The sequence below is a fragment of the Oryctolagus cuniculus genome, chromosome 9 (genome assembly GCF_964237555.1).
Source record: "Oryctolagus cuniculus chromosome 9, mOryCun1.1, whole genome shotgun sequence".
Taxonomy (NCBI): domain Eukaryota; kingdom Metazoa; phylum Chordata; class Mammalia; order Lagomorpha; family Leporidae; genus Oryctolagus; species Oryctolagus cuniculus.
Window position 1 is genome coordinate 12,791,857 of NC_091440.1, and position 22,759 is coordinate 12,814,615.

Here is a 22,759-nt window from a genome sequence, read left to right on the forward strand (position 1 = left end):
TATCTCTACTGGAAGTCCCATTACTTGAATCGTTTAAAGCTTGCTGGACAAAGCACCAGGAGAATTTGCCCTGAGAAGCAAACCTCAGCATATGGGGCAGGCAAGAAATGACCTAATAGTCAGTCTCCCTTCTGCTCCAGTTTCTACCATTCTGTGGCCGGAAAAAGCCATCCGCACTGTTGTGAAAGCTTATGCCCCAGGAAGAGGGTGCTGCGGATTTTAAAACAACAGTGGCAGCAGTTCAGAACTGAACATCTGAGTGGCCATCATCAAAAAGGCACGAGCAACTTTTGGACAATCTTCCTTGGGAATAACACGCTCAGGATACAGTAGACAAGGGTCGTCTTCACGCATTCAGAAACTTAAAATGCTGGGAAAAGAGGGCCTTCTGGGTTGACTCCTGCCTGCTGGCCAGAGACATTGAGCATCACCTCCCCCACGCCCTGAACCGCTCACAATGCCACGTCCCATGGGAAGCCCACCTGGGATGGCTCATGCAGTGTCCACACTGGACTCTGCTTCGTCCGCCCTTTGGACGGTACATGTGCTGCCTCAGTTTACAGTTCATGGGAAGTGTTTCTCACGTGCCCATCCTCAGGTCGCATTAGGTGTACAGCCGAGGGACTGTGCCCCGGCGAGTAGGCATGCAAGAGGCGGGTGGCATTATTTGCATGTCTGAATGAACCATGCCATGGCTCTTCCCTCAACATGGACGTCTGTCTATTCACAGGGGATCTTGACTTGGAGGGGACATAAGACACAAGGCCACCTAAAAATGTGTGTTATGAAATGTGCTATTTTTTTTCGATGGCCACTGCTGGTGTTAAACGAAAGGCTACTATTTATCATGAAACGGGTCTAAGTCCAAATTGGACGTTTCCACTGTTAAAATAATCTGCCTTTGGGTACTGGGTGTGGGCTGGCCCAAAGGTGAGCTGGCGTGTGTGGTTGGGGTGGAAGGCAGGCATGGTGAGGGCACTCCTCACTTACGCACGGCCTGGGACTTCTCAGGTGCACTTGTTCTAGTGAGAAAGTGCAGGGACCCTTCTCTCAGGATGTCACAGGTCTACCCCTCGACACCAGTTTTTCTTTTTAACTAGGGGTACTTTTCCTATCTAGAAGTTTAATAATTTTTCAGTGTTCTTGGTCCCCTAAGTAGGCAACCAAACTTCACTCCTTAGGGCGGTCACAGGCTGAGTTTGGAGATTACCTCTAGGATACATTTATAAATGCAACCCTCCCTCCTAGCCCCTTAAAAAGAGGCAAACGGTATTATTGCAAATAACCTTTAAGATAATTAACTGACAATGCTGCAACTAGCATAAAATCTTCCTTCAGGCGACACCTAATTTAAGTGTTACTGGCACAAAGTGGAGACAGATTGTGCATCACCACTGCAATATTTACATAGCAGAAACCCACAGAGCAGGAAACGCGAGACTCAATGATGCACTAAATTAGGAACAACCGTATTCCAGCGTTAATTTGCTTTCCATTCTATCCAAATCTCAGGTCCAGAAACTGGTGCAAGCACATATACAACCTCCCACTCCTAAATGATTAAACCGGAGATTTTTTTTTTTTTTGTACTTCTCCCCACCCTCCCCCCAAAATTAAAATAACTTGAAATTTATTTCTTTTCTCCACAAGAACCATTTGGTCAAACTGTGTTTATTTCATTACCACTTGCTCCCGCTTTGATCTAAAATTATTTTCATAGGAATGCTGCATCCAAGCCTACAGAGGAACACTAAGCAGACTTCTATTTTCTAAGGCCGCCAACGAATTTTATGAAAAGAGTAAAATGAGACTTGAGAGCCAGTGAGTAAAATATTTAGGCACTTGGGAAGGGAAAATCCACCTTCAGCAGTTTTCTCGCTGATGGATGGCGTGTGCCAACCCCTTCCCTGCTAAACCATCCAAACACAGTTGTTCCCCTGCCCCCATTCTTTCCTCTTGATATTTTAAACACGAGTTTCACCCAAGACACGGACCCACACGTTTACCTTTCCTAACTGCTGATGTTCTTGGAAGGCGGCGATGAGTTCTTCCGCCCACTTCATCTTTTCAGGGGAAGGCGAGAACTCCCGCTGGACCACGGCGATCTGGTTCGGGTGGATCACCTGCTTACCTGCAAGATCAGTAACACAGGAGCCATGAAGCCACAAGCAGATGTGCAAACAAAACGTGGCCACCGCGCGAGGCTCCTGCCTGCCTGCCGCACTGCGTGTGAACTAATTCAGAACTTTTGTTAAAGAAAAGAAAAACAATACTGCAGACCACAGGCAGGCAGGCAGGCAGGCAGGCTTCTGCAGCACGCCACGGAAGAACAAACGGAACAAAGGGGGCATTTGTGTTTCTGAGGCTACGGCAATCGGAGCATCTCTCACTCTGGCTACTACAGGTGCTCTGATAGGCACCTCGACCACTGCTCCGGCTGGGACTTGAGAGGATCATGTCTGCAAGTCAGGGCTGTTATTTTGAGTGAAAGCAGAAAAAAAAAAAAAAAAAAAACTACATGAGAAGCCTCTCGAATTTTAGGAGCTGCCTTGTGTTTATTTCGCAGATTTCTGCTACCTCCCCTGATCACTTATCGAAGTTGTCTGTTGTTTTTCATAAAGCTTAAGGAAGCAGACGTGACGGCACTGAAATGCTGCCCAACAATAATATACTATACTTTCTTTCTTCTAGGTGCAAATGTGTCATTTCTAACCTCTAGCAGAAAATGAGATTTCGATGGACAGACTTTGTTCAGTATAATAAAATAGAAAGCAGATGTGAACACTGTCACCTTTGGATTATTCCATTAAATTTTTTCTCAAGAAAAAAATTGTGGAAAGTTTCTCTGTCCAAAAACACTGGATTTTCTTGTTTTGCCAACACAATGAAATTTGGGTATTTCCCCCTTATAATACCTAATCCTCTCCCCCAAAAATCTTACCTCTGTAGAAATATCTTCATAAAAGATTTATTTTTTTTAGAGTTTAAGGATTTTAAATTAAAAAATCATAGAAACATAAAGGTCAAAGGATTTTGTGAAACGCTGAAGTCATTAAAATAACAATTTAACAAGCAGGGAAGTGTGGAATCTAATCAGGCCATTAATAAAATGCAACATAATTTAATGTTATCATAATGATGACATTATATTTTATTGCATGATGAGCTTATGGACATAATTTAACTCTATTAAAAATGAATGTACACTTATGATCATTTACTCTGCTAAATATATTTGTTGGTATGCCAATTTGCTCTATTTGTGAAATAGTTGGCTTCACATTTAGCCAGCACAAATGACGGTGTATCCTTGATGCTGGATACAATGTCAAGCCTTGTTCCTGTCATTATTCGTTTTAATAGCAAAAGGAACAACACTTAAAAAAATTATTTGTAGTGCTTCATGGGAAGGAGTTTCAGTGGATAAACACAACAGTGTCTTTACAATGGCATAATTAAAACAGCCTCACATTGCTACTTCATTCTCATCTGTTGGTACACTGATAAAACATTAGAAGCCTATATGGATGACAGAGGCTTTAGATTCTTTGAGGAATAATTTCTAGGCACACATAACATGGGTGATGACAAATGGGAGGATTTCCCCCCAACAGTAGGTATTGAAATTATATTCAAATACCCTGAGTTGTTACAATATTATTAATACAGGATGTTGTTTCTGGTGGTCATTTCCTATAATTATTGGCCCTGAATTTCATAATTTATGTACATAATTTACACGGACATATAAAAAGCCAGATTTCGTGGGAACTTCGTGCTACAGGCACTATAAGTTGAGAGGCCAATGTAAGCCACTTAAAATTCTGTGCGATGACCGACTCCCAATATTTGGGTAGTGAGGCTCAATGAAGATAGGTATTCAAGTTTCAGAAATTTATGAACAGCTGCACGTCAAGTTCTGCTTTGTGCCATCTTCTCGAATCCAACAACTGCCGCACAGACTTTAATGCCATGGGGGAAGCAGCAAGTACTTTATACAGAAGAGTGTTATTGACAAGTTACTGCGAGGGTGCAAAATTGGAAGACATTAAAATTGATGAGCATGAAATCCTTTTTAGAGTACCACTTGATATATCTTGCTTTAAATCAATACCTGTCAAGTCTTTTAGGTAACTGTATGATGGTGTCATTTTTGTCTCCTACAAAAGACTGCAAAAAAGAAGGAAACCTACAGCGCCTCGTATTTCTAACCTTTCTTCTCAGCATGCTGTGCTGCAGGAACTGGACCACGTCAGCTGTTAAAGCCTCATCCCAAGACTGAGTTTTGGTTTCTTTTTATTAAAAAATTCCTAAAGTTAGTGGTCATTTGTGGAGCCAATGCATTGATTTAAAATCAATCTTTGTGGGTTGTGGCCCTGGGACTGCAGAAAAGAATGGTGCCCAGCATTTGGTGGAGGGCTAACAGTTCTAAAATCACAACTCACTTGAAAATAGGTAATGTTTACAAGCACAGGAAACCCTGCACACACAGACTCGGGCAGACACCACAGCACTCTGGCTGGATTTACACCTGCCAAACACCTGCTTCAGCTAAGACGTGGTTCCCCTCTCTTTGCTCTCTGCCTCCTCACTCTTTCCTTCTTCCCTCCCTTCTGTGTACATCCCACAGTGTGGCAACTAAACGCCAGACAATTAGGACAACCAGATCCTACGTAACATGGTCTAAGATACTCAGTAAAAGCATCTATGTTTTAAAAAAAACTACTATACACCATCTCATATCTTTTAATTACCTTGTCTAGTGTGAAGACAGAGTTGGGACAACAAAGACCTTCTCTGTAAAAATTGAGGAATGGCTATGGCGTGTGGCTCCGAGTTGCCTGCCTCGCTCCCTTGGCTGTACAATGGGCACTGTGCCCTCCGCCCTCCCCATTCCCCGGTTCCATTCTTCCTGTGATTTACTCCTCCCTGTTGGGGAGAAACAATAGTGCCAGGCCCATAAGCTCCTCGTGCTGAGCTGGGCACAGTCTGGAAATTTAAACCCGATTTGAAATAGCTTGTCTTGCGCGATTGAATTAGGGGCCGAGCAAATGCAGCCCCGTGTCCTGGAGGGACTGTCAGCCTGCCGTGGAGACTTGGGAGCCAACACGGACCCCGGAGAAGACGGAGGGGCTCAGGCTCCAGTGGGTGATGCTGACAGAGGCCAGGCCTCTTTTTTTCTTTTGTTGTCATTGAATTAGTTCCCATTTCAGAGGAACATCTGGCTGCCTGGCAGCCAGTGCCATACGTTTTAGGCCAACAACAACATCAGGGTCTATTAGATAGATTTCATGGAGTTTGTCTCCAACTTTCCCAGTTGGGCCACCTCTTACGTGGGCGTCAGAAGTACATCAGCTGACCCTCAGTCACCCTTAAATGCAAGGAGGATCCATTTACTAACAGTTCAGATGACTAAAAAGCATTTCTCTGAAGAAGATCACATTCCTTCATTTAAAAATAAGGAGCTGATATTTATTTAATGTTTTATATTTTAAAAAACCCACAACAATCCATGTGCAACAGGAGTCTTCTAGAAGTTCATGTAAAATGCATACTATAAAGACACTGCATGGATTTCACAAAATTTTTGCGCGCCAAAATGAACTTGTCTTTTAATGAATTTGTCTTTTAATTCTGGCTTCCAAAGCAAGTAGCGTGGCTAGCAGTCTAAGGCACTGAATTTAATTCTGGCTTCCGTAAACTTTTTGAAGGATCCTCTTATAAAACTAAAATTGCTTCTTAAGGCTTTCCGTTTTATTTTGGGTTTGATCATCAAGGTATCCTGAATTGTCAGGGCTGCTTTATGCAGTAACCCCTATGTAGATGCATTTCAAAAATATTTGTAAAAGGGTATCAGAATGTTTGTCTCCTTTATCATTTCTGAAATTAAGATTCTTAGAGCTTTCAGCATGAGAATAAGAATAAAAGAGCTTATGGTTTCCCCACCATGGTGGCCTGTGTGTGAGTGGGGGGGGGGGGGGCTTGTGTAACTTCACGTGTGTGTGAGTGTGTGTATATATAAAGAATACACCTGTGGTTTTTCCACAGTTTGATTTCTGTTGCAAAGACACAATTTTTGCTTGCTTCCCTGGCTCATGGAAATCTGAGTAATGGGTACACAGGTCACCAGGTAACCTGCCAGACCCTGGCATGGCTGGCCAAGGACCTTGGTGTAGGACATACCTACAGATGTCCCCAGGTGCACAGGCACTCATGGGGTGGGGGAGAGGAAGGAGGGGCTGGAAGTGCCAAAAGAAAAAAAAAAACTAGTTCTGGGGAAGAAAATGAGATATCCCCACATTTTGTTTTAGAAATGACTTTTGAATATTTGGGGACATTTTTCTTCCATCTGTCACCCCACGTTCTTTGAGCATTCGCCCTAAAACACTTGGGTAATAGCCTGGCCCCTTGCCTGAAGTCAGCCAAAACTGCAAGCCAACACATACAAGGGCAGGGCAAACATGGTCCCCAATTCAAAGAGGAAATAAAACGAGGGCTCTGTTTCTCGAGTAACAGAGCCAAAGACAGACACGGCTTTTTCAAGGCACAAATGGTGGAACGAGAACATGACACTTCCGATGGCAGCAGGCACCGTCCTTTGTGGGTTCCGCTGCTGTCTCTCCGGAAGGCTCCTAACTCAGGCTCAGCTTTGTAAGACACGACGGGGGCAAGCCTACCGGTGAAGCCCATGGCGGCCCCTTCCCTCGCCTGTCGGAGGAGCCCGGCCTCGTCTCGGAAGTCAATGTACACCAGGTCCACCGCCTGCAGGCCGAAGGCCTTTGCCACTGTGACGATCTTCTGCCGGGCGTACAGGATGTCCTGGGCGTCTTTACTACTTGTTGCACCTGAAAAGCGGCCCAGAACGGGGAGGGTTGAGCTGTGCGATCCACACCTGGAGACTCAGGAGGAAGACCTGGCTTTGTGAAGGCATCGGTCTTCCTGGGAGCTGCTCCCAGGCCTGACTCGAGGCAAAGGAAAAGGCAGAGGGGGCCGCAGGGGGCAGGGGCGGGGGGACCCACAATCCAGGTTGCTGGCACTGACTCTCCCCCTTCACCCCTTCCATATGCCCTTGGGAGAGCCCCTCCCTCATTCAGAGGCAGGGTCAGGGTCGCAAGTGACCCTCCTTCTTGTTGCTGGTGGGAAAGCGTCAAGGTGGCCAAGGGGAAGGAGGGAACCTTTGCTCCTCACTCTGGGCCCAGAGTAGCTCCCTCACTGAGGCCTGGAGCCCAACCCCACGTGAGCTGCAGCGTCTGCTCCGGGACCCTGGGCAAAGCACAGGACGCTCATGGCGGCCGCGCACAGGTCTCCCTTTGTTTCCAGCCTGCGGGGAGCAGGGGGTGTCCCTGTTTATCTGTGGACCGCTCAGGGCGGTGCCAGGCTGTGGGTCACGGGGACTGTGCTTCCGGAGCCGCTTCCTGTGGCCCTGGCCTCTTTCTCCAGGTGCCTCCTGGGCTGGACTTGTACAGCCAGCCAGGGCCAGCGGCATGGGGCTCCAGGGAGGGCAGAAATCTGCGGAAGCCAGCAGAGGGTCTCAGCAAACAGTTAATAACGAGGTTCTGACACCGCCCGTCAAGGGACATCTCAGCCCTGTTTGCAGTTCTACTTCCATTCTGCCGGGCACACAGAAAACAGCTCACGAAGGCGACGCGAAACCGCCTTGCAGGTGTGTGGGGAGCCTGGATGGCCGTCAGGCCAAGGCGCAGCCGAAATACCCAGCAAGGCTGCTCACGTGACTTATTTTTCGGGAGCAAAGTGGAGGCCGTATTTTCCCAAACACGCTTGAGGCTGCACCAGGCTGTTTATTTGTTATTTTATAAATGATCAAAAGCAGTAAGGCAGTGATCCCGTTCGGGAAGCAGGACCGCTCTGAGCTGGGGTTGGCGTGGGGCAGGGGGAGGAGAGGGAGCCCATTACTCAGAGGTGTAGATCATTCTGTTGTGATGAAAAACCATTGTCACGGTTGGTAAATACACATTGTCATGTAAATGGCCGTGGGCAAAGAAAAATACAGGCACACACACATATACACATACATACATACATACACATACACACACACACACACACGCACACACACGCACCTATGCTGGCGCGAAAATCTTCTCCCCCAAACACGACTCCATCTAGGAAAAGACCCACTGGAGGCCCGGTCTTGAGTGTTTCTTCACACACAGCCTGCAAAAGAGCAGAACGGAGCCAGGTCTCAGGGAAACGCAGGCCTGAGAGAGGCAGTGACAAAGCACCTGACTCCTGGCTGAAAGCAGAACTGAAAATGCAGCCCCGTTCACCCCTTTAGAGGAGTGTTACTGAACATATTTTATATATGTGCTTTGCTCCATGAGTTCTAGCACTACATCTGTATTACGTATTAATACGGCGGTAACGCTCAAGTCACAGTTCATGTACTTTCTAGAGAAACCCCGAGTTCACTCATTTTGATGTACTCTAAGTTATTTATATTGTTCCAAAATTTGCTTTTGCCTTAAGAGACTCTCAAACAGTAAACATGAAACCACAGGAGAGAAGGAAGGAATTTTTAAATCAAACTAATTGGATTATTTACATTAGGACCAAGTAAACGGTCTCAGGATTAAAGACAAACAGTACGAAACCCTCCAACTCCAGAGGGGAAAATAAAAATGCAACAAGTCATCCAGGATGTGTTAATAAAAGCAACCTTGACGTTCATGTATGAAAGTAGAGATGGATAACATTCGCTATAGACATTACTGCGACTCTCCAAAGGTGGAGAGAGAACTTGCTACTACGCGTGGGTGGGAAAGAAACGAGAAACTGATGGGGACCCTGTTGATTGTTTGCAAGCATTGTAAGTGCTGTTAGGTACACTGTAATGGCGAGTCAGTGCTTAAAATTAAGTCACTGTATGACTCTGGTAGCATCCACGATGTGTGCTTGGTGTATTCTGAGGCTTCTGGGGCAGGCTGAAGAACAGACCCATGCGAAGGAGCCGGCCACAGGACGAGGCACACGTTGGCACTCAGCCCCTCCTGTGCCATCCCAGGGGCTCAGCGCTGCCCCTCGGCTCCCACGTTCCCCCTCTGCTACACGCCAGCCACCTTCTGCCTTTGTTTTTAGTGATTTCTTTCTCCTGCCCTCTGGAAGAGGGGAAAAAAAAAAAAAAAAAAAACCCAAGGAGGGGGTGCTAGCTGGACATTCAAGGGGCAGGTGGAACGAGGGCCAGGCTTTGGGAAAAGATATGAACGGCTCTGATGAAGGAGAAGCCAAAAGCCGGCCGTGAATTTGGGGAGGCGGGTCGTCTCACGCAGCCATCCGACCAGGACGGTGACGAGGTCCTGGGCTTCTATCTTCTCCCCAACTATCTGAGACACCCTTTTATGTGCTAATAGGGCAGGCTGCAGGCTGTTTGTGCACAGAAACTTACAAACCGTAATCTCCGTTAGATGTGATGGATGATGATTCCTGCTCGGAGGCCAGGAAATTTCTCACGGAAAAGGCAGAGGACGGAACAGAACAATGTGGACTTAATCGCAATGGGTGACAAATACATTTTTTGTGTGCGTTTAATCTACAAATACGATCATTCAAAGCATATACTTACACAGTGATTGCTGAATGACAGTTATCACCGGGAAGACGTAAATATTTCGTTCAGATATTTAGGACTGGCAAGCTGTTCCTTTCTGTTTAACCAGTTTCTTTGTTTTCTAAGACACTGCCTGCCTGGCTTTTGGACTTTGTTAGGTAACAAATGGCTCTCGAAGTTTACCTTGCTTATAAATCTTTCTAGAAAAATATTTTCAGTAGATGTTAAAATTGAAAACAAAAGTTCTCTGTAGGTGACAAACAAAATGCTGACTTAGTAACCACATGATGGTTTTCTTACCTTAAAATTGAGCAAACCCATTGCAGTTTCCACAAAAGGGATTAAATTCATTGGTTGTTCAAGTTTTCGGCCTTTTAAGTGGAGTAAAAATTTGTCTGAAAACTAAAATCAAAAGTGTCATAGGTGATTAGTGGCTGGCAAACAAACAAACAAACAAACGAAAAGTACAATCACTGAAATGCAGACTGAGAAGTAGAATTTAAGTCTTGCAGGAACTGAGGCAGTAACACCCCAGCCTCCTTCTGTCCGCACAAAAGAATTTAAAAAAAAAAAGAAAGAAAAAAGGAGGAAAGACCAAAGAAAAAAGGTAATGAAGTTCCCACCAAGCCCAATACAGCATTACAATGTTTTCTCCCCTTAAGGCCTGCTAGCTAGGGCTGGAAGGGCAGGGTCTGGAGTTGGGAAGCTTTTCCTGAAAACGTATTTGCTGTAGAGCTCTTGCCCTCTTCCTTCATGCAAATGCAGGCCCTTAAGACAATGCAGCAGGCCTCTACCTGCCGCTCTGTGTTTGTTTCGTGCCAGCGCTGCCATCCGTGTGACTGCCCCACAGCCTCCTATGTGGAATCCATATTATTCATTATGGCACTATTACCCTTTGTTCAGTAGGTTTTTTTCTTCATGATTTTTAGCTTACCTAGGAAGACCTTAAAAAGGAAGTTTAATTCTTTGAAGACCAAAGCTCACCAATTTTTTCCATGAGACCAGTTCACAGCTAGCTCTGTGCTGCCAGTGGGGTAGCCCAAATTCCAAAATCTATCATCTGGAAGCATACAAAAGCCCCTTCACGGAGCCTCCCCACCCCCTTTGGGAAGGGGGAAAAACACACTCTAAGTTGTAAATCTATTATGTCCGTCGCGATCTAATAAGATGTCAGCAGATAAAAAAAAAAAAAAGAAACACAGGTATGATAAAGATATTTTTGTAAATAAAGATGAAAACATATATATGCATTTTAAATTTAAGGAATATTCAGCCATTAATGGATATCAAAGGAAAGGGGAATTTTAATCATCTCTCCATTCAGTCTCAGTTGGGTAAATCATATCTAAGAGATTTGCATAAATATAAACCATCAAAGACTTTTCATCTTCAAAGGGGGTTTCAAGACCCCATAAGCTTTGTACTGTAATCATCACAGGTCACCACCCTGCAGGAATAAGGCTGCTATGGCAACATAAAAAAACTAATGCTTAAGGCTTAGCATAATATTCTGACTAATAGAAAGGAAACTCATTTTAAAAGCTAGCAGCCCAGTTACCAGAAGCGGGATTAGAGGTGTTATTTCCCCTTTTAGCTGCCCCCTCCGCGCCCGTGCACCCCCCACCCCCACCCCACCTCAAAATCTAATCACGGGGATCTTTAAAAAGCTTTTGAGCAATTTGCAGTAACTTTACAATTAGGCTCAAATAAGTCACAGCTTTCAGTAATGAAGAATTATTCCCACTTCTCCCCGGCCCCTCCCTCCCTCAGAGGGCGTCATCGGCAGCTCCCCAGGAACTCCCGGCAGGGCCAGGCCACAGGGCAGGAGCCGGGAGAAGGCCACAGCCAAAGGGGACGCAGGGTCTGACGTCAGGGAAAAGAAAACAGAATTTATGTCACGTCTAAGCCAGGACGCGGGGAGTGCAGTATTTGCGGTCTGGGTGTTAATCATGTAGGAGACTTTTTTTTTCTTATTAAAAAAAAAAAACTCACAATGCTGCTCACCTCACTCTTTGTGATAAAAGTTACAACGACAAAAATCATAAAGTTTACAGCTAGGCAAACGCTTCACAGCGTAGTCCCTGTTCTTAGAAAAAATCTCTATAAAGCCTTTTGTTTTTAAGCCAATAGGGGCGGTTAAAAAATTAAATATTCCAGTCCCCCCTCCTCCTCACCCCCCCTTCCCCCTCCCCTGCTTTCTTAAAAATTGCATTAAGGACTGAACACAAAAGGTAACTACTGGAGAAGTTTCAATTAATTTTTTTCAAAAGCAGACGATTAAATGTTTCCGGCCGGGTAAAGTGTTCATTTCAGTGAGGTGGAGGGGACTGGGGAGGGGGAGGAAGAGGAGGGAGGGGGCATCACAAAGAGCTGCAGGAAGAGATGAAGTAGCAGGGCTCAGCAATTCTTTCAGTTCCAGTGCACACCCAATAGTGTGTTGGAAGAATGCGCACTGTTCGGGATTTGTGGGAGAATTGTCCCGCCACAAAGGGGGCCGAGTTACGCTCGTTATAGTCCAATAAGCCGTGCCAGTCAAACAAGAACCCACACTAGCGACAAAAGGCGAGCAAGAGATTCTCACACAAAAGGAAACAAGTAAGCCCATCTTTCAGTTGTGCACCAGGCTCTGGGTTTTATGCCTCGCATGCATACAGAAGGGAGAGGGAAAAAATAAACAGCCCGAGGCTGCTGTTAACTGCAAGTCCTGCTTGGATTCCAGTGGGTTCCTCCGGGCCCAAGGGGAGGCTCCCGAAGGCACAGGCCTTGCGGTGAAGGGAGTAAGGGTGACGAACGGCAAGAGCTAAGCGACCAAAGACAACTACAGAGCCTGCTGCGATCCACTTCAGATAACTGTGAATGGGGCCGCCGTCTTTGGGGATATTAGCAGACTCTCACCAGCATCTCCCAGCTTCCGAGGGCAGCCATGGTGACAACCCCAGTTCAGGAAGGTAAATATTGGTCCCTGAATATGGGCTTCAAGGAGAACCCAGCACACGGCTGTTCAGCAGAAACCCAAGAGCCTTTCAGGAAGCTCATAGAAAACAGAATTACAGGATGCACTTATTTTGGGCCAAAAAAAAAAATCGGAAATCCACGTTTTTTTTTAATAATACGCATTTTCCATGAAGTTTTTGAAGACCCCTTTTAGAATGGCAGCTGCAAGTATAACTGAGTTTTTGAGTTGGTGACACTGAAAGAGTAAAGAGAAACAGGTGACTTTAGTAATATCTGATATTCAACTCAATAGGTCAGGGTGCTATCATTTCAGTGTGTGACGGACATAAAAGTCAGTGAGATGTTTTTAAATTTTTTTTTTCCCCCAGAGGGGGCGGGTGTGTATTCTGCACACTTCCAGCACATCTCAGCTCGCACTGCCCGCATCTCAAGGGCTTGGTAGCCACACGCACTGCACAGGACAGGCCCAGCATGTTGTAGCAGCAAGCAGTGGGGCTGGTGTTTAGCTTAGCATCCTAGAGGGAGCACCTGCACCCCCACTCCTGCCTCCAGAGCTGGCTGCCCCACAGAGCCTGGGAGGCGACGTGACTCAAGCAGTTGGGTCCCCACCACCCATGCGGGTGACTCAAGCAGTTGGGTCCCCACCACCCATGCGGGAAACCCGCACTGACTTCTTGGCTCTGGGCTTCCGACTGGCCCAACCTTGGCTGCTGTGGACATTTGGGGAACGAACCAAAGGACAGAAGGGTTCTCATTCTCTCTCTCTATTAAAAATAAGAGGGGAACAGTCTCCCCAGGTAATGCAGCCTCTCAGTATATGCCTATGGTTGTATCCATGGCCTCTGAGACACACCAGATGAGCCTTAGAACCCCCATTGCCCACAGACACTGCCAGCACTCACACCCCACAGACCCTGGTGGCACCAGGAATTATCATGCTATTCAACAGAGCTCTTAAGAATAACCGAAAACCTCAAATAAAAATCTAGTCCTCCCTACCCCCATGCCATCTCGCAGTTCAGACGATCATCGTATAATTAGGTCCATTTCAAAAGTTTTCACAAGTAACTTGCTGGGCTGACTGCCTTACATTTCAGATTTTTATTGGCTGAAAAGTCTGTCGTGAAACGCAAACACACCTGTCAGCAATTTAAAAAGGATGCGCTGGAGACCTGTTCAGGAAATAATATCTGCGCTAATTAAAACCACTCGTTAAAAGCTTCCTGTTTATTCCTCCAGTTGCCCTAAGGAATGACCTTTTCCTCCCCTTCTTTGGGTGTAGCCTCATCTGTGACTAGCACGCCCCTGCCACCTCGCAGGCCTCAAAGGCATCCGGGGAGAGCCAGTGGCTAAGCGGCTCTTCCGGGGAGGCCCTGGTGGGGCAGGTAGGGGCGCGATTCAGGGCCTGCAGGGGAGGCTGTGCTGTGCACACCACCAGTCTGCCCGATGTTCCCCGAGCTCTGTGGGCAAAGCCAGGCTCTCCTCGTGGGCAGGAGATGGGTTCCTGTGCCCACTGCTCATTCTCAACCCCCCTCCTCTGCACTGTGTGCACAGCCCGTACACCCACAGCATCCAAGTGTGTCCTGATCGGGAAGCCAGGCAGAGCGACTCACCCACTGGATCTCTTCGGGACCCTCCACCTTGGGGAGCATCAGGCTGGAAGGAAGGACCCGCGACTCCAGGAGGGCCATGAGGTCCTCTTCGGCCAGCCCGCTGGACACAGAGTTCACTCTCACACACTTCTCAGTTGGGCCCAGGTCAAAGTCTTCCAGGGTTTTGACTATTCTCTGTCGGGCTTCACTCTGTGCGTGTTGATAGAACACATCTCCTAAGTTCACTTTGATCACGGGGTGGGGAGGACCCAATGGAATGGTGTGTGTGACGGTTACGTGGAGCCAGAGTCTGAACACAGCTATTGTGTCTACACATTTCCTGTCCATCAAATGAGTGACGCTTGAGATAAGTCATACAGCCTGGGTCAAGAGGGCGGTGACATCAAGGCTGCCCCGCACCCCACCCGGTGGTGAACCCCCACATGGCACTGTCACCAGCCCACAGCATTATTTTCCAGTTGGAACGGGAAGATTATCAATAGATAATTATTTGCTGACTGAGCACTAAGGGCTAAGCCTGATTCTAAGTTCCTGACTTGTATTTTCTCCTTCCATAAACACAAGAAACTAAGCAGCATCTGGATCGTGGCTGTCTCATCTGTCAGCCATTCATATTGTTGGGGGGGATCTCGGGATAAGGATTTGCTTTTCTTTTTCTACCTGCATCGTGCTTTTCTACTCATTCACTTTATCATATTTTTTTGCAACTGAGTTGCATCTTGACATTCAATTAAGAAACTGCTCACAGGAATCTGACACTCTGTTCTGGAAAACAAAAGAGAAAGCTCCAACTTACTCAGGTAGAAGGCAGTAGCTTCACCAAGAAATCCCTTCACCAAGTAGCTGACACATACAATTTTTCCTTTTGATTTGTCAGTCTTGGCTCCACAGCTAAGAGGATGCAAAGGGCTGAAAGTCTGCTCCGGTATCCAAAGAACTGTATGAGACCCAGTAGGTGATTTATTAGCTCTCGGGTGGGGGTGAGGAAGGTGGAGTGAAAGAAAGGGGTGCAGTGAGGGGTAGGGGCTGGCGTCCAGAGAAAGCAAGCACTTGGGGTCATTACTTCCTGCCAATTTCAGTTTCAAAAACAAATTCCTCCAACTTGCCAACAGCCCTCAACAAATTCTCATTGTCAGAATGAACACTTATCAAAAGTAGTTTCATTTGGGAAGGGTTTTTATGATACTAATAAAACTTTAAAGCGTCTCAGTGCTTAAGAATGTGGTTTCAGGGAAAAAGGCCACCATATACAGCCATTTGAGCCGCAGTGCTGACCTAGGAAAGTAGCAAGCTGAAGTGGAGACAAAAAAAAAAAAAAAGTAAATAAAAGGATTATTTAAGCCAATACTGAGTCTATGTCCAATCAATGAGAAGACCCAGGGCAGTGGATTTACCCCAGCTCATGAGGTCTACGACCACGTGCAGGCAAGGCAGGCTTCCAAATGGGGCGAGGCAGTGGTAGCTTGGAGCTGTCAGGTCAGATGGAGACAACACTACAGACCCACCTAGGACAGCTCTGCCCAGTCCTGACTCACAGAGCTCCAACTGCCAATAATCGCTCCAACCCTCCACAAAACACGAGAGCTTCTCCTCGCCGAAGACAGAGGTGGTGCAGCCAAGAGTGATTTGGTTCCGCATCGTGCCCTTGGCTGTCCCACAGCCATAAACTCATCTGCTTACTCTACCATGCACTCCTGTTAGAGCTGCTGAGCAGGGCGGAGGGTAGAAGTTAGCTCAGTATCCTGGAGCGGCTGAGGCAAATGCGCCCAGCTCTTTGGCAGCACACGTGTTTAGATCCTTGGCCTTGGAGAACCTGAACGTGTACCCCACATAGCTACAAATCAGAATTGTTTCAGTTCACAAACCTCTGCTCCAGTTCACAAACCTTTCAATTTCCAGGCTCTCTCTGGCAGCAAGACAGCCTTGCAAAGAGCCTACTGGGACAGTGAATGGAAAATCGAACTCCGAGATCCTTCAGGCTGGAGTGCATTTTAAAACTGAATTCTCTGAATCATCAGCTCCACATTCGACTTTCACCTGCACGTGTGCGCAGGCATCCAGGATCTCTGGCAGTATCAGTTCCCTAAATTTTTCATGTTGCTGTCAAACAAAATCCGACCTCTAAGCTGTCTGGTTGCTTCACTCAGATCCAAGGGGACTGTTTGTTCAAAACTTATGTTCTGATCCTGTTTGTGTGTGTTTTAATCTAAAGTCAGATTGCCATGGCTTCGGCACATTCCAGTTTATTTAGTAAAATTCGGTTCTTGTGAAATTGGCTGCAAGTGAAATACCTAATTCTAATTTCAGGCATAATCTGATTAGTACTTTTCAATGTTATAATAAGGAGCAGTGAATACTGCGCATTTTATTAGACACCCCCCTCCCCTTTTTGACTCAGAATTAAAGCCAACCTCTTTCTACTTCGCCGTTCTGCAGCTTTTCAAAGAGAGGTGATGGCTTTGGAAGGGTCCAGCCCCACAGCGGCCTTAGGAACGGGCAGCGGCTTGTCACAGTCTGCACAGACGCAGTGTGCGTCCCTCGGGTACACATCCCCGATACCCGACAACTTCACTGCGTTTACACCAACCAGTGAGCACGTTCATTTTTTTTTCTTTTTGGTATTTCAATGGTGAAATGTGTGACTGTGCTCACAAACACACCCATGCCATCTGTTGGGCTGAGAGGAAAGCGGTTTCTAAGGACAATGGAGTGTGGAGCCGGGGTTCGGTGAGACAGTCGGGCACCCAGTCGTTTTCTCCAGCACACGCCTTAATGTGCGCATCCTCTCGTCTCCATCACCTCGTCCCCTTCGCTCTTCTCTGCTCCTTCTTCTCCCTGGGTCTCTGCCCGGCCCAGACAGAGACCTCCACCCTCCACCCTCTACCCTCCACCCTCCACCCTCCACCCTCCACCCTCTGTCTCTTCACGTAGGTGAGCAGGGGGTAGCCTGGAGAGCCCCACCATATCAGAATGGCTCTCAGGGAAATTCACCAAGTTCATTAGAGGGGATGTGTTTGCTGGGGGGGAGGAAAGAAAAGCAAAAGGAAAAGCCAAAGAGGCAAGTCAAACACAACCTGGAGCGGGCAGGCATCTTCCACACGTGGAACACACACTGATCAAAGGAGGCTTAAAAGGGAACCACATTCAAAAGTGTGTCAAAGGCAAACTCCACTAACCGTGGAATGAACCTGTGCCCCTAAGACCCAGTGAAACGGAGGCCTTCATCACGAGCTGTGCTCGACCCTCGAGGAGCCCCACGGCGGGTTCTGGGGTGTCTGAGTCCAGAGGTGGGCTCTGTGCGGGCCCGCGGAGAGCTGGCCCAGAGGAAGACGTGAGGCAGGTTCCTGCTCTGAAGATGTGATCTTGATCGATATTTCGTGCCACAGGCTGCTCAGGGCAGTGGACCAGGGGCTAATAAACTTGTCCTTCTCCATAAGCCACCATACTCTGAGACTCTGTCTGGGCCAGGAACCAAGGCGTGCACTGATTTCAAAGACCGGCTCCCCATCACCTGGGGAAGCAACCCACTCCGGTGACGTAAGGAAGCGGATAAATCCACCATCACTGGGACCGGCAGACTCCAAAATTAAGGGAGAAAATATGCATGCAGTCGGTTCAGTTGGCACCCATTAAAGCTAATAACTAATCATCCTCGCGAGTTTCTAGCTCAGAATGATCCAATCTGCAAAGAAAACAACATCCGTCCACTTTTACACTCCAGTGGAAGAGGTGGTCCCGCGCGGCGGGCGGCACAGCCTGCCATCTGGAGAATAAATCGAGTGTGAAGTACAGTATAGTTTGGGACCAAGCTCCGTGGCAGCGGCTCAGCAGTCAGTTCATTAGTTCCAAACTTCCAGGGATTAGGGCGGCATGCATTCTACTGTCGGATAGGATGAGACAGACAGGACACGGGATTTGAGGAGCAGCGTGACAACCAGGAGGGGCCCCTTGGGCTTACTTATAAAACTACAGACTATAAACACACCCAAATATGTCCCTTAAATAATAGCATTATCACAGTGTCATAACGTCTGAATTAACACCTTTCCCTTCGCTCCCCCCCCCCCCCAGCCCCGACCTTGAACGTGAACGAGCAGTCTCTTCCAGAGATCGGAAGACGACACTGGAGCAAGGAGGCACGGGCGGCCGGAACTGCGCCTTGCAGTTAAGTGGTTGGTTGGAAGGGCTCTGGGCTCCAGGGAGACACGTAACGTTTGTGACAGGGAAAAAACCCCGGTGCCATCATTCATATTTCTGCCCTACAGAGATTCACAAGTACTAGTAAGTTCTCTTTGCTCAGTTTCTCCATCTCATTTCCATTGACCTAATTTGAAAAATGGTGTCACAGGCATGGAGCAGCCCAGCTTAGGAACAGACTCTGCGATCAGCCTGTCCGTGAAGATGCTGTTGCAAATGTCAAGCTCCAGTTTGCTTTAAGATAAAAACGTCTCTGAGTAAATCGTCCCATTGAAGGCTCTTTTTGTGTGACTTCTTTTGATACATCTGTATCAGAATACAGAAGCGCTTGTGACATAAAATAATTATCACTTGTACCACATAAGGGATTTTCCCCAAAATGTGCAAGTTATAAACATATATTATAATAATGATCACAGAGAGTGTAATCTCACCGATGATCCCAGACTCATTGCCTTACTAGTCAAGGCGACAGTGTTCAGTTTTCTGTCCCACCGCTTTTTCCACATGGAAAAAGAAATCCTGGTTTGCCTGTTTGTGAACAAAGTCGACCACTCTGGACACGCCAGTGTTAACAGACTTAAAGCGCCTGCACTGATTCAGCCTACAGACTGGTACGTGCCAGGCACAGACTTGGGTGCGGCAAAGTTTTTGAAGTGTTAACGAGATAAGATGCGCAGCGCAGCTGTGTGGTGCAATGCTCAATCAGCCTTCTCTGCAAGGACTCCGAGGCACGGAGTGTATCTGGACAGTGGATTAGACGATGGAATGGGCATTTTTTGCCTTCCAGAGATTCATCTGAAGGTGAAAACCCCTCCAGGAAAACACCACCACCAAAATACATCTATGACAAGAACTTAATTTGAAGGCCTCTAAAATTAAAAAAAAAAATTTAAATACAGTACAAGCCCTGCAAGTCCTACAAGCCCATGTATGTGTCAGAACTCACAGAATGTACATATGAAATGCGTGTCCTTCACTGGAAATGACTTTCACATCAAACACACCAAGAGAACTGTAAACAGCCTACACACACACACACACACACACACATGCCTGGGAGTGTCTAAGGGTCTGCACTGCTGTCGGCAGCCCACTGTGAAGTGAATAGGGAGAGTAAGGTGGCTGGACGGATGGACAGAGTGGTGCGGAGACGGAGACAGAGACTGACGGACAGGCGAGGTGCATGTTAATGGGAGAATACAAGTGTAAGAGGTGTGCACCTCTGGCCTCAGAATCAGCCCTTAAAGCATTCGGATCTGGCTGAAGGGCCCATGAGAGTATTTTAGGCATGGAAAGCCAAGATACTCTGGCAAAAAACAAACAAAAAACAACCTAAATGAAAGATCTCTATGCATGAGATCCCAGTAGAAAGAACGGACCATCAAAGAAGGAGGTACCTTTCTCTGAAGGGAGGAGAGAACTTCCACTTTGACTATGACCTTGTCTAAATAAGATTGGAGTCGGCGAACTCAAGAGTCTTCCATAGCCTTGGAAACTCATGACTAGAGCCTAGGGAGATTTCTGACGCCATAAACAAGAGTGTCAAATTGTTAAGTCAACAACAGGAGTCACTGTGTACTTACTCCTCATGTGGGATCTCTGTCCTTAATGTGTTGTCCAATGTGAAGTAATGCTATAACTAGTACTCAAACAGTATTTTACACTTTATGTTCTGTGTGGTACAAACTGATGAAATATTTACTTAATATATACTAAATCGATCTTCTATATATAAAGATAATTGAAAAATTAATCTTGATGTGAATGGAATGGGAGAGGGAGCGGGAGATGGGAGGGGTACGGGTGGGAGAGAAGTCATGGGGGGGAGCCATTGTAATCCATAAACTGTACTTTGGAAAATTATATTTACTAAATAAAAGTGTTTATAATAAAAAAAAGTCTATATGGGCCAGCGCTGTGGTATAGTAGGTAAAGCTGCCACCTGCAGTGCCAGCAGCCCATATAGGTACAGTTCAAGCCCTGGCTGCTCCACTTCTGATTCAGCTCTCTGCTATGGCCTGGAAAAGCAGTACAAGATGCCCCAACTCCTTGGGCCCCTACACCCACATGGGAGACCCAAAAGATGCTCCTAGCTCCTGCCTTCAGATCAGCACAGCTCCAGCCATTGTGGCCAATTGGGGAGTGAACCAGCAGATGGACGACCTCTCCACCTCTCCTCTCTCTGCGTAACTCTGACTTTCAAATAAATAAATAAATCTTATTTTTTTTTTTAAAAAAAAGAGGTGTGCACAAGGGAATTACTCTACCATCTTTCAGTTTTTCTGATGTCTGATGAAATTTTTTGTAATAAAATATGGTAAAGCAGTTTTTGAAAAACTATCTTGAGGATGCTGATACTTTTCAGAGTTGATTGATGGGGGGGCGGGACTTTTTACACTACTCTCTTGATGTTCATATTTATTTAGCTATTTCCATAATAAAGAATTAAAAACCAGTTAAGGGCTTCATCTAACTTGCTATTTGTGGGGAATAATTTTTGAAAGTCAGACTTAACGTAAAAAAAAAAAAGTATAATCAGAGAGAGAGAGATCTTCAATCTTCTGTTCACTCCCCAAATGGCCACAATGACCAGGGCAGGGCCAGGCTGAAGCCAGGAGCCAGGAGCTTCAAGCAGGTCTCCCACATGGGTACAAGGGCCCAAGCATTTGGGTCATCCTCCATTGCTTTCCTAGGCACATTAGCAGGGAGCTGGATCAGAAATGGAGCAGCTGAGACTCGAACCGATGCCCATGTAGGATGCTGGTGCTGCAGATGGCAGCTTAACCTGCTGTGCCACAGCACCCGCCCCCGCTTTTCATGTTCTTATTGTCTTATCTTCTCTTCAATCAAATCCTTGGCTCATTTTTGAAAACTATGGAGAAATTTATAGAACATAAAAACTCCCATTTTAACTATTTCTAAAACTTTGTCACCCCGGGTAGAAACCATGTGGCCATTCAGCGGTAACTCTTCATTCTCCCCTGTTCCTAGCCCTGGTCATCTGCTTTCTGCATCTACAGATGTGTCTGTCATTGATATTTTCTATGTATGAAAGCATCAAATATTCAACCTTTGGTTGTGGTTTATGTCATCCAGTGTGATGATATTTAAAGGTTCATTTTTGTTGTAGCATGTATCTGGATGCCATTCCTTATTTATGGGTAAATAATATTCCAGTGTATGTAATATACCTGTTCTGTTTATCATTCATCTGCTTGTGGACGCTTGGACTGCTTCCACGTTTTGGTTATGGTGAGTGAGGTTGCTGTGAACATTAGCATACATTAGTCTCTGAGTCCCTCATATAAGGGCTTCCAGGTATACCTTGAGCAGAACTGTTAGGTCCTAGAAGAATTCCATATTTAGCTTTTTGAGGAACTGCCAAGCTGTTTTCCACAGTGGCTGCACCATTTACATGCATACCAGCGATGTACCAGGATTCACACTGCCGTGCAGCCCACCAACAATTGCTATTGGTATGGTGTCTCTGGATTTTATTTGCACTTCTCTCGTGAGTGATGGCGTCCAGCATCTTTCCGTGGACTTCCTGGCCATCTGTTATGTATGTGGCTAAAGGCGTATTGCAGTTCTTCACCCACTTCTGTACTGGGTGGCTTCTCTTTTCATTGTTGAGTTACAAGAGTTCTTTATAAAGCTCAACATTAAACCCTTATCAGATACACGATTTGCAAATACTTCTTCCCCTTCTGTAGTTGTCTATTTCTTGATGCTGTTCTATAAAGCAACAAAGTTATAATTTTGCTAAAGTCCTATTTTTTTCTGTTATCTATTGTTTTCTTTGTTTTGCTTTTGTTAACATTTGGAGACCATTGCCTAGTCCAGGGTCACAATGGTTTATGCACCTCCATCTTCCTCCATGAGCTGAGTAGGTTTAGCTGTAATATTGGGGTCTTTGATATTTACTGATGTGTATTTTTGTATGGTGTGAGGTAGGGGCCAAAACTTTGTGTTTTCAGTTTTTATTTTTCAAGAAAACACAATGAAAATTCCCTGGGAAGAGAAAACCCAAGTGGGAAGAAGGAACTCACTTCCATCACTCTGCTGGGGCCCTGGCTGGCAGCTCCCCGCCCTTTGGTGAGCTCCCTCCCTAAGGATCCAGAAGAAAACTGAACCATGCAACCACTCATCCTTTTATGTACCCGAGGCCACAGATTCAGATACTTCAAAAACATTTTTTTTGTCCTTTTCTTGAATGCCTGGAGAAAAAACTTGGTGCTTGCCACACAGACGCACCTGGGTTTGGCGTGATGCCCCCGGTCTCCTGCGTGAATGAGAGGGAGTAACTAGACTCCATCCAGTGCACCCGGAGCTGGGACAGGTGCAGGTGTGGAGGGAAAAGACGCAGAAGTCCCTCCTGGTTGTGTGACGAAAGGTGAGTGGCGCAGACAAGTGTGGCCTGGGACTT

General features: G+C 46.4%; 1 protein-coding gene across 5 annotated transcripts in view; it reads right to left on the reverse strand.

Annotated features, from left to right (window-relative positions):
• The window catches only part of CLYBL (citramalyl-CoA lyase), a 244,438-nt gene that overhangs the window by 28,094 nt on the left and 193,585 nt on the right, over positions 1-22,759 (reverse strand). For 3 of the 5 annotated variants that reach the window (XM_008260142.4, XM_008260144.4, XM_008260143.4), the window contains exons 3-7: positions 14,134-14,322; positions 9,866-9,967; positions 8,082-8,175; positions 6,678-6,845; positions 2,007-2,131 (exon numbers count right to left, since the gene is read on the reverse strand). In XM_008260142.4, the coding sequence (XP_008258364.3) occupies positions 2,007-2,131; positions 6,678-6,845; positions 8,082-8,175; positions 9,866-9,967; positions 14,134-14,322 (678 nt within the window). The remainder of the gene's footprint in view (positions 1-2,006; positions 2,132-6,677; positions 6,846-8,081; positions 8,176-9,865; positions 9,968-14,133; positions 14,323-22,759) is intronic. The other 2 variants (XM_017343572.3, XM_070048645.1) reach the window with 1 other exon arrangement.